The sequence below is a fragment of the Phaseolus vulgaris genome, chromosome 11, assembly GCF_000499845.2.
Source record: "Phaseolus vulgaris cultivar G19833 chromosome 11, P. vulgaris v2.0, whole genome shotgun sequence".
NCBI lineage: Eukaryota > Viridiplantae > Streptophyta > Magnoliopsida > Fabales > Fabaceae > Phaseolus > Phaseolus vulgaris.
This window is the reverse complement of record NC_023749.2, coordinates 34,482,705-34,494,990: the sequence shown is the minus strand read 5'-3', so window position 1 is coordinate 34,494,990 and position 12,286 is coordinate 34,482,705. Positions and strand designations below refer to the sequence as shown.

The window sequence follows — 12,286 nt, the reverse complement described above, 5'->3', positions numbered from 1 at the left end:
TGCACTGGGCAGCACCATGCATAGGTAACTTAGCCAAAATGAGAGTAGAAGTAGCGCCAAGTCAGGGAGCCTCCAGATGATGGCACGTGTACAGTTGGATACGAGCCACGTGTCCAAGTCTGTAACTGCCAGGGGAGAGAAAACCACCAGGTATATAAGAGTTCCTAACAGATTTTCTAAGGTACGCACGTTCAGTTCATACACTTTACGCTTGCGAGTGACAGAGCTGTTTGTGAGAGAGATTTGCACGGTTCCAGTTCTTAGTATTTGGTGATACCGTCACTGACTTGAGCGTCGGAGTGCGATCGGCCGCAGCGGCGCCGTATCGTTTCTTTGCAGGTTCTTGAGACAGATCCAGAGGAGGAACGGAGGTGGGAAGCGGCGCGCACGTCGATCCTTTGACGAGGCATTCTCCAGCGCTCCGGTCAACAGGCAGGATCAAAGGGCATAATGAAAAATTTTCTAGAAAAGTTTTCTAAAGCCTATAAATAAGATGCTCTCTCAGTTGTAATATGTACCACAAAAAGAAATACAATAGAGAGAAAAGAAGAAGAGTGTTTCTTTAAAGAAAACACAAGAGTGAGTGGTTGTTTGTGTTTCATCAACCAGCCTTCGCCATTCATCACCATTGCTGTCAACACTTTACTTGTCTTATGTCGCTATTGTTGTGCGTCCCTGTGAATGTATTAAGTTAAATAATAAATTTCATTGTTCTGATCATGTGTTGTCGTGTTTTTGGTTTTGTCGGGGACGTTTCTTATTGGTTGATCACATTTTCAGATTGTTTAACTTTGTGGCAACATGTACACTAGTGATTAACCAATCTAAAAGTAAAAAATAGGGATACTGTGTGCTATTTTAAATCACGTAATCTAGAAAGGTTTATAGATTACATAATTCAAAAGTAACTTTTTTGCGAACTGTGCAGTTTTTTCTTTTATCAATAAAAAATTAAATGAATAAAAAAGAGATCACTTTAGGGTGTTCCAACCCTTATACAAAACTAAAACCTATCAGAAAGTTAAATGCTACAATAGCACTCCTACATACCATCTCTAGGCAAACAGCACGCAATAAACTACTAGCTAAAGCAAGAAGATACTGCTCCTCATTACACCAGTCTGCACCAAAAAACCAGAGTCAAACTTGTTGCCACACAGAGTAGTTGCAGCCTGCCTTAGAATGAACTGTGCAGTCTAGAATTTGAAGTAATTAAAGCATCTTATAAGTTAATTTAAGTAATTTTACCTCCGCTGTGACAAATTTGGTTTTCTTGTCTTTTCTCTATTTTCATGACCAACAACATCAAATTTATTTGAATGGGTTTAGTGTTTGTGAAACGACGACCAAGGGAGAATCATGCACGATATTTGGGGCAATTTTAATGCTCCAGAGAAGATTTGTGTAGAATTTCAAAATAGAAAAAAGTACATAAGTGAAGATAGAGAAGCCAGAATGATACTGATAATTGGCAAGTATGAGCTTAAATAGAGAATATGCATCACGGGCCATAGACACTACAATGCATGTAACTGACAAATGCTTGCAGAATAATTACCGAGAGTAGTGTAAGTAGTATTACACAGTTTAGGAAACAGTAGAATAAAGTTTTACAATCAAGCAGTAGGATAAGATGCCATCATAGCTATGCCACAGAGTCCTTCCTCAGCAGCTACACCTCTTTGCATCCTAATGTAGCCTTCTTCACCCCATTCTGTTCCCCATGAGTTCTTTACCAACCAATACTTCCTCCCATCATCACTAACACCATATCCCACTGCAGTCACACCGTGATCCAACTCTGTTCCACATGAACCAGTGAAGACACCACTCTTGTAAAATTGAAAGTCAGACCCACTGGCATCAATGGCTACAGACACTGGTTGATTAGTCACAGCCTTTTGAAGTGCCTTCTCATTGTTGGCAGGGACATCCTCATACCCAGTAATGGTAGCAGCATGGTTGGCTGCTGCATTTGCATTGCACTTTCCATCAACACCCTTATAGGGGTAACTGGCTTCGGTGTTGAGTCCATGATTTTGAATGATGAATTTGAAAGCATCATCCATAAGACCACCACCACAACCTTGGTCCACCCCCTTTATGTCACAATCAACAAGTTCTTGTTCAGATAAAGAGATCAATTTTCCAGTACTAAGTTTGTGAATTCCTTCAGTTGCTGCAACAGCAGAAAACGCCCAGCAGCATCCTGCACAAGGTAAACTAATAGTTAAATTATCAAACAATTTAATTTTACTCAGGAATGTGAATGAATAATGAAGCACCTACCACACTGGCCTTGGTCCTTGACGGGTGTCACTGCACCCTTTTGCCTCCAGTCCACAGTGGATGGTACTGCACTCACATTTTCATACTTAAAAGTGGTTGTTCTTGTGATTGAGGAACACACGTGCCCCTTGAATCTATTTCTTGGAGCTATGAACTCCTCGTTGGTGAGGTCTGCAAATTGATTGATGGCTAGGTTGTAAGCTTTATTGGCAGCATTGTTGAAGGCTTCAATGTATTTGACATTTTCCTTGAATATCCTGAAGCGCTTTTCCTTTTCCTCAGGGTCCTTGTACACTCTGCTATAACGAGTCATCCATTGTTCATGCCTCTCATGCATGGAGGCATCTTGGAGAGTGCGACATGAGACTTGAAAAGCCAAGAATCCGATGCAGAAAAGCAATGCCAATGAAATATGATAGAATTGACTTTTTGCTACCATGGTGGCTACTGTAGTGTGACAAATAATTGGGTTTACTACTTGATGCTGGTTAGTGAAATGTTTGAAAGATGTGTTGTGGCGTGGTATTAAGGATTGTTTGTGGTGTTTATATAGGCATATTAGCGTTGATATCTAAATTAGTTTTTAGTTTCCAATTTAAATCTCAAAGCACTCTTTATTGTATGTAGCTGTGAGATTTATCTGAATGAGACCTTGCTTGTGGATATTGGTAGTGTGGACAAATTATGGTGCCAAAGTGCTTGTCAAAGAGAATGTGCGTATTGGGAAAGTTTAGAATTATAAAAGTGGAAGTATGAAAACTTTATCAACTTCGTGCACGCAAATTGCTACACCATAACATAACGAAATAAAAGTCGCACTCTTCCAAATCAAATACTTTTACAAAGATATATAGTAATTCTAATAATATATTTACTCGAAATTAAATAGAACTCATATAACTAAATTAAGAAAAGTGTATGTGATTGGGGGCATAACATGAAAAGAAAAAACTAACAAGTAATAGGTTTAATTAAGATGCTTTGCTCTAACTAATTATATAATTACAAATTATGTCTCCTAAATTAAGTAGCCAAGGTAAGCGCATTATTTTTTATGTCATACGTGCGAGAACTAAAACTAAGAAATAAGAACAAACATAAATATAAGAATATATTATATTATATTGTATTTGGTTGGCTGGAAGGAAGAATAGTACAACTTAATTTGGTTCTGCGTCATAGCAATATGCATGATATGCACATAAATCAAAACAAATTTCAAACCTTCTTTTACAGTTCCAAACTTTTCCAATGTCCACAAAGAAGGCATCCTTCTAAAACTATTTCATTGGTATATTAAGGAAAATGTGCTTTCAGATTTGAATTGAAACACAGAAGGTTTCTTTACGATTCAAAACATAAACTTAGTATAAATACCACAAATAATCTTGGGTACCACTACACAGCATCTTTCACATATTTCACTGACCAACATAAAAATATTGTAACAATACACTACCATGGCTACCAAAACTCAATTCTATCACATTTCTTTGACATTGCTTTTCTGCATGGCAATCTGGACTTTTCAAGTCACATCTCGCACTCTCCAAGATGCCTCCATGAATGAGAGACACGAGGAATGGATGACTCGTTATGGAAGAGTGTACAAGGACCCTCCGGAAAGGGAGAAGCGTTTAAGAATATTCAAGGAAAATGTGAACTACATTGAGGCCTTCAACAATGCTGCCAATAAACCTTACAAGCTTGCTGTTAATCAATTTGCAGACCTCACCAATGAGGAGTTCATAGCACCAAGAAATAGGTTCAAGGGTCACATGTGTTCCTCTATCACAAGGACAACCTCTTTTAAGTACGAAAATGTGACTGCAGTGCCTTCTACAGTGGATTGGAGGCAGAAGGGTGCAGTTACACCCGTCAAGGACCAAGGTCAATGTGGTAAGTGCTTCACTATATATCTACCACATCAAATTCAAAATGATTGAGTATCTAACTATTAATTTACCTTGCAATGTAGGATGTTGTTGGGCCTTTTCTGCTGTTGCCGCAGCTGAAGGAATTCATGCACTCACTGCTGGAAAATTGATCTCTTTGTCAGAACAAGAACTTGTTGATTGTGACTCAAAGGGTGTGGACCAAGGTTGTGAAGGTGGACTTATGGATGACGCTTTCAAATTCGTCATCCAAAATCAAGGACTCAACACGGAAGCCAATTACCCTTACAAGGGTACTGATGAAACCTGCAATGCAAATGCAGCATCTGGCCATGCAGCCACCATTAAGGGGTATGAGGATGTCCCTGCAAACAATGAGAAGGCACTGCAAAAGGCTGTGGTCAATCAACCAGTGTCTGTAGCCATAGATGCCAGTGGCTCTGACTTTCAATTTTACGAGAGTGGTGTGTTCACTGGGTCATGTGGAACTGAATTAGATCACGGTGTCACAGCTGTGGGATATGGTGTTAGTGATGATGGAACTGAGTATTGGCTAGTAAAGAACTCGTGGGGAACCGAGTGGGGTGAAGAAGGCTACATTAGGATGCAAAGAGGTGTGGATTCTGAGGAAGGACTCTGTGGCATAGCCATGCAAGCGTCTTACCCTACTGCATAATTTAAAAAATTGTACCCTATTATACTATTTACTATTCTATGTATCTCTTTAACAGCTTTTCTTATCATTGTATCCTTTCCACAAACACAGTATTGTAAGTACACATCTTATCGGTCAATTACTAATGAAAAACCAGTCATGGTCTTATAGTACAAAGCTAAAGGTAAAATTAGTATGAAGCAAATCCTTGGAAAGAGAACTGATTTCACTATTAAAGAATTTGTAACTCGTCACAATGATACAGAGCGTTGCTTAACCACGTAAGACGCAGTCAATGAAGTATGAATTTGAGTCTAGTATTGTACAAAATGTCTTCACTAATCTATGTTAGTCTCCAAAGGTGTAAGATTTATTTTGAAGTGAAGCAAGAAGTTATCCGTTGGAAGACATCTTCGTTGCAAGGAATTGTGAGACCACCCATGGAATGATAATATCCAAATTCTTCCTCACCTTCACTCAGCAAGTCCTGGAATGGAGGTTGGTTCAAGTATGATACAGGGATCACAAAACGCTTCATTTTCTCCCCGACATAGACTGCAAGATAGCCCTTTGGCGCATCCACCGCTTTTGAAGATGCTTGATTTGCTGAAAATATTTCCTTTCTGATACCAGGTAGACGAAAACCCATTGTTGTGTTGGTTTGAGAGAAGTCTTGAGAATAAGATTTTCAGTTTTGAAGGCTTTAGGATGTGAATGATTTGTGTTGGTTCTAAATGGTTGAAGGCTTGAATATTTATAGAGAAAAGATATGTAAAAAGGCCATTGGCTGGAAGAATAATTGGTGAAGGAGGGAATGGAGTAATGGGACCAACCGAGAGACAAGGGCATATGGTGTTGTCTTCGGCACTTTCTCATGAATCAACGTAACATGGGATAATAGTTAAGATAACAGTGTCCCTCCTTCTCTAGGGAAGCCCAAAATGTCTCTTCATTTGCAAAGAAAAATTGAAAGTTGATGATGTTGACGATTATTAAGTGGGGCGGTGAGTTAGAATTGGCCGTACATAACGTTCAAAGTTTCTCATGATAATGTATTGAACATTACTGGTTCTTATCTATTGGTACACGTTATATCAATACAACTGTCCTCTTAATTATTTGGAGAAGCATGTGTCCACCATTGGACTAGTTACATCGATCGCAATGCATGAAAAAACTATAGATTCTCAGGTGCGTAATTTGTTGGCCAAAATCTCGAAAGGTGAGTATGCACTCCTCCCATTGAACTTCCTAATCCATGAAAGAGACCTGTGAGACAGCACCATGTGAAGGAGAGGCCCTTAGCAACTATTTATGCACTATTTCTTTGCTTCTCCAACATAACAAGTTGCTCTCTCACAAATGGGTTTTTTTTCCTGAGATAGATTACATGAGGTGAATTTGTTAAGAATATACTTTCTTTTTCCTGAATGAGAATACTAAACACTGGAAATTGTTTAAACACATTTTCCTTTTGCCAAATCTCAATAAATTTATTACTCGCTCTTTTAGTTCCTTCTTTCAGAATCACACACTAACTATATATCTCTGCTTAATTTTTTACTCGCTCCTGTTCCTCCATCACGTTTTAGTTCCTGTTCCAGTTCCTCCTCGAGAATTCGGATATCTAACTTCCAAGTTCATCTTTATAAATGTTTTCGGATGAAATTTTATAAGTATTTCAGCAGAGAACTAACCTCTTTTGCTAAGGCCCAGGCTTCTTATAATTTTTCTTTGCCATGTATGTCTATTTAACATTGTTGCCCCAATTAAATTTATTTCCTCTTTGGTCGAAGTGAAAATATTTTCACTCTACCGTTCTAGGATGTGATCTTTTCCGCTTTGAAATTTCACAGAACAAAGTCTAGTTTTTGAACTGAACTTAACCTTATTCATGCAGAGAGAACAGAACATTGAAATTGGTAAACTATAAAAAATGAGTAGCTACTTGAATAGTTGAGTTCCTTTTCATTGAACAAAAAAATATCGTTCTTTCTCACAAAAGGGAGATGTTTACAAGTTGAGAAGACGCCTATTGTACAAAAATGTCTCCACTAATCTATCTATATTAGTCTCCTAAAGTATGACATTTATTGTCCATTCAAGCAAGAAGTTATACGTTGGAAGACTTCTTCACTGCAAGGAATTGTGAGGCCACCCATAGGATGATCATATCCAAACTCTTCCTCAGCTTCACTCAGTAAGTCTTGAAATGAAGGTTTGTTCAAGTATGATACAGGGATCACAAACCGCTTCATTTTCTCTCCAACGTACACTGCAAGATGCCCCTTTTGTGCATCAACTGTTTTTGAAGATGCTTGATTTGCTGCAAATATTGCCTTTCTGATTCCAGGTAAACGAAAACCCATTGTTGTATTGGTATGAGAACAGAAGGGTTTGAGAAAAGTGTTGAGAATAAGGTTTTGAATTTAGAATGGTTTGGGATGTGAATGATTTGTGTTGGTCCTAAATGCTTACAGACATGAGTATATATAGATAAAAGGATATGCATTAATTGGTTACTTGAATTATTGGTGAAGGATGGATATGAGATGGCAGTCACAGGACCAAAGAGAGAGATAGCATGTGGTGTTGTCGTCAAGGACTTTCTTAAATGGCAACGTAACGTGTTATAATAGATAATACAAGTCCCACCTTGTGGATCTATGAAAAAGAAAGAGTAATTGGTTCATATTGTATCATAATATGATCATGCATTCAATGTTGATTTTCTTCTTATCTCCTCTGTACTTCAAATTGTAAGCAACACTGCATGACATTTGCATAAATGATGTCTCCGATGGCCACCACCTTGAATGAGTTTCAACATCAGACCTTCTTTATCGTACACAAAAGTGGGTGGACTTGTATTATGTACTCTAACATGTTACATTTATTCTGAAGAGAGTTCTCTACAACACCATGTGCCTTGTCTCTCATTTGGTGCTATGGCTCCTATCTCATCACAATTCACCTGAATATAAATGTATTATATTCAATGAGTTTGTTTCAAAAGATAGGAATGATAGAATCCACCTGAATGCAGGGTCAGCTAAGAATATATGATGTCATGTTTGTGAGAAGAACATAGCTTTTAAAGAACCAACTGAGATTTATATCCTCATGTTTCAAAAAAGACAATTCATCATTGTCATTGTTCAAAGTTTCCCACCAGCTGTGTAATTATTTTTAGTTAAAGATTTGTACTGGACTAGAGCACCCAAAGCTCAGTGTTCGCTGGTCGGAGCTCAGCATTTGCCTTAGACAGGTCAGCTCGGGTTTTAGGCCAAGTTGATGGACCATGTGATTGGGTTCAAGATGTGTGTGTCAAATCTTTCCTGTATACTTAACGTAAACTCTCGTGCGCAAGACCTAGGCAGCCAGCAAGGGATAATAATGGACCTAAGGTGCACTTATTGTGTCTGGGTCTACTACGAGTAAAACCTTTTCTCTGAACCTAAGTCCATGTGTGTTAGGGCACGATGAGTTAGGTTGCATGTATGATGTGTAGCGTCTCGCCGAGGGTGCCTACGTGAAACAGATTGGACCCCTGATGCTGGTACATGAGTTGGTACTCTGGAGGTTATTCTGTTAAGATTTTATGCACTCTAGAGGAGAAAAATTCTGTTCAGTTGTGACACTAATAGAGTGTGCCCTAAAACAGATTTTCATGTTGAGCATGCTTTCAGTTGAGATGATATTCTCGTAGGCTATAAAAGGGACTTGAGATCCCAGGTAAAGGTATGTTGTTTCTAAGACTGAAACTAGTTACTTCTTCTTTCTTATAAAGCCCTGTACTGACTTGATCGTCGGAGTGCAATCAACAGGTAGGGCCCCCTTTGTCTCAACGGAGCCGCAAACAAAGGGAAGAGCAGATTCCAACAGAGATAGACGGAGCCAGAGCTTGGGATTGGAATCAACCGACGACTAATTCAATCGGCAAGAACAAGATTTTTATCTTTTTCTTCACAGAACTTTAAATAATTTCAGTGAATGCATTTATGTTGTCTTTTTCTGAACTAAAAGGTTGTCAAAGATTTTTTAGATACTTGGTAAGTGTTATGATGTATGTTCCAGCTGCTCTATACCTTCCATCTTGTGAGAAAAAGGTTGACATGCTCTCTATAAGTGTTCAAAGTGGAACGTTGAGAAGCCTCATTAACAACAGGCTGTTCAGGTTACTGAAATTCATCAAAGGCATTTGCTGATAAACTTGTATGTCTGCTGCATTTATGTATATCACTTATTACTAGTTTTAGATGTAGATTTAAGTTTGTATGAGATTACATAATCATAATTTCCATTAATCTATGTAATCATAATCATAATTCACAAACTACCAATAACATTAATCTGATTATGCAAGAAATACAATCATAATGCAAGTCCATCAACAAGTTCTGTATTAACACATGTTGTTTTGACCATAATCACTAGAATGTAGCAAGTTTCTCCATTTTCTGTTAATAATGTATTTGGAGCAAGGACATTGATTCAAAGGAATCAAAATCACGACAAATCCTAACTTGCAAACCATTTTTGTTTTAAAAGTAGGATTTTGGGTCAAAATTTGATTAATTCTTCAACAGAAAATAAGAGGCAAATCGACCCTTTTAGAAATGGTCAAGTTAGGAATCTTTTGATATTTTTCTCGGCAAGTGTACCAAATCAACTGTAATATAGTACTCTTTAAACTACGAATGTCGAACCCACAGAGAACAATTCTAATTAAGATCTTCTGTTATAAACTCATTAAGTATAGAAAATAATTTTGATTGTTGAGAACTTGTTCATAATCAAATTAAAGATCTCATAGAAATAACTCAAAGATTTAGGGTTTGATTCAACCAAAAACAAAACTAACTTATCAAATATAGAGAAAGATACTTGGGATTGAATTGCGTCTATCTCAATCATTTGTATTTTGAATAATACAATATATAATACTCAAAACTACTTATTCTTGATGCTTAATTTAAAGTCATTCTTCACCTTGATTCCTCACAGATGAAATTCATAAGATAATTTCTCAAACACTGATTCCTCAGATATTTAACAAATTATCCAGCTTTAGGAACAAAATTATAATGCAATCAATAACCTGGAATCTATTCCTAGCATTACAAGTTATCAAGTATTTTCGTCTATTTCAAATCCTTAAAGGTACTTTCCAATTAAATTTAAGGATCAAAATCAAGACTCTATTGATCAGACAGAATCAAGCAATAAGCATAAAACGAAAATACCAAGAACAAGTAGAAAAAAGAATATTATATATATATATATATATATATATATATATCACCAAGAATACATTTGATCAAGGTAAATTACATTCAATCCCAAGTTAGAAAGCACTTAGCCACTCATGACAACTCCTTCAATCTTCATTCTTGATCTGGATTGCATAAGAAGGGCTGATCTGAGCAAGTTCTTCTCCTAATAACAAAGGTTTCTTCTCTTTCTCTCACTAATCTCTCTCTATAAAAACCCAATCTTTTTCCACTGCTTCCTTTTGAGTTGTATTTCAAAATTTATATAACGAACTTTAGCTCAAGCTAGCCAATTTAGCTTAAGCTAGATCTTTCGGTGCATTTTTAGCTTGAGCTAGCGATTCTAGCCTGGGCTAGATCAGTACTGCACCTTTAATAAACTCTGGATAGTTTTAGCTTGAGCTAGCAATACTAGCCTGGGCTATAATAATACTGCACCTTTAATCAACTCTGGACTGATTTAGCTTGAGCTAAATCTTCCAGCTTGAGCTAAATCTTCTTGTGATCCAATTAAGTTTTTACTTTCTTTCTTTCAATGCCAGCTTGAATAATATTTTTAATGCTTCATATTCATTTGCAATTTACACCAAAATTGAGATTAAATTTCTTCATTTGTTTCTTGGTTCAAAATATATAATCAGATTCAATAATTCTCAAATTAGGGTAATTTTTTACATTAAGCAAAAATTAAGTTCCAAAGTGTTCAATTTTCTCAATCATAAAAAACTACACATTGGCACTTATCAAATTCTCCCCAACCTAGAATCTTGCTTGTCCTCAAGCAAAGTAATTGAATCCCGAAAAAATAAGAGTTCATTCCTCCCTAAAATCCTTAGAAATCAAATCTATAGTTTAATATCAGAACAACTTCATGAAAATAGTACAAGATAATTCAAAAAAAAATTATGGTGTTTCCTATCAATTCAAACCAAGACAGGATAAGAATGTATTCAATTTCCAAGGTAAACAATTGTTACTCTTCACTAAGAATCAAACTAAGAAATTTCTCTCTTCATTCCTCACTGGTGAGTGTTTTTCATCTTTTTTCACTGATTTCCAAGTTAATTTAAGGTTGCCCTTCATTTCCAGTTGATTACAAACACTTTCACAAACATAGATTGAGGTCTTTTTCAGGTTGTAATGAGGCTGGGTTACAAAGAAAATTTGGTTTTTCCAGGATAACAAAATGCACACTTAACAAAAGATTAGCATATTTGCAATTCAATTTCTAACTGTGTTATCCATTATCCCTTCCATAAGATTCATTCACATTGCTTCTTTTCTATATTCTTGTAATCCCCTTTGCTTTTTTTTTTTTTTTTCTTTTCTCTAGTAAAGAGAATGAGAATTTGGATAATTTTGTCATTCCCTTTTTTTTTATTTTTTTTTATTTTTTGTCCTTTTTCTTTTTCTTTCATTCATTCTCAAAATCCCAGTAGCCACACCAAACCCAATTCTTTTAATTATAGAAATCTAAATTGCACCTATGCTCTCCTTTTGTTAGCATACCACAAGGTAGGACAATATATGTATATCAGAAGCTAGGGTGCAATAAAACAAATTTGGCTCAAAAAGGGTTATTTTTCTACACATTTCATCATATATTGCAAAGATTAGCTGTTTGGCTCTGAGTTTTCTCACCTCCAACTCTATTAAACATGCCTCAATCATCTCCATATTTGATTTTGTGATGCAAATTGACTAGAAAATTAGGCAACCTCAATTAACTCTTCACTAGTGAAAGTCTCTCAAACTGTTTAAAGGTTTCACACTCTCACTTGGTTTGCTAATTTCAATTCCTCATTTATTCTCAGACATTGCTTTCAACTATTTACCTTGTTCCACCTTTTACATATTACTATCTTTTCTCAATTTGAGTGATGGTTCCAACCACAAATTCTTTTTTTCAAATTAAGTCCCTGATCAATCCATTTGGTTGTTCTAATTTAGAACTATGGTTTGATTTTTTTTTCCAAAAAATTATACCCTCATCTATACCATCATCTATCTATATACAAGATTTCACAAAATATGCAAACATCAGCCACTATACTAACTTAAGCTTAAAATCAACAAAAGCTAAAGTAAGAAATATTAAACTAAACTGCTAAAGTCAACTTACTAAATTAAACTGAAAGTAAAGTTAAACAAAAAGATAAAACCAGTTTTTTGTT

General features: G+C 36.3%; 2 protein-coding genes across 2 annotated transcripts; one reads left to right on the top strand and one right to left on the bottom strand.

The window, feature by feature from the left end:
• Positions 1 to 1,457: 1,457 nt before the first annotated feature.
• LOC137822141 (senescence-specific cysteine protease SAG39-like) lies at positions 1,458 to 2,855 on the bottom strand. Its single transcript, XM_068627047.1, has 2 exons — positions 2,290 to 2,855; positions 1,458 to 2,209 (listed from the first exon to the last, which is right to left on the bottom strand). The coding sequence occupies exons 1-2, from the start codon at positions 2,726 to 2,728 to the stop codon at positions 1,617 to 1,619; spliced, it is 1,032 nt and encodes a 343-aa protein (XP_068483148.1). The 5' UTR covers positions 2,729 to 2,855; the 3' UTR covers positions 1,458 to 1,616.
• An 894-nt stretch (positions 2,856 to 3,749) lies between these two features.
• On the top strand, positions 3,750 to 4,860 carry LOC137822150 (senescence-specific cysteine protease SAG39-like). Its single transcript, XM_068627055.1, has 2 exons — positions 3,750 to 4,188; positions 4,268 to 4,860. Exons 1-2 carry the CDS (start codon positions 3,750 to 3,752, stop codon positions 4,858 to 4,860), a joined length of 1,032 nt encoding a protein of 343 aa, XP_068483156.1.
• The last annotated feature ends 7,426 nt before the right edge of the window (positions 4,861 to 12,286 follow it).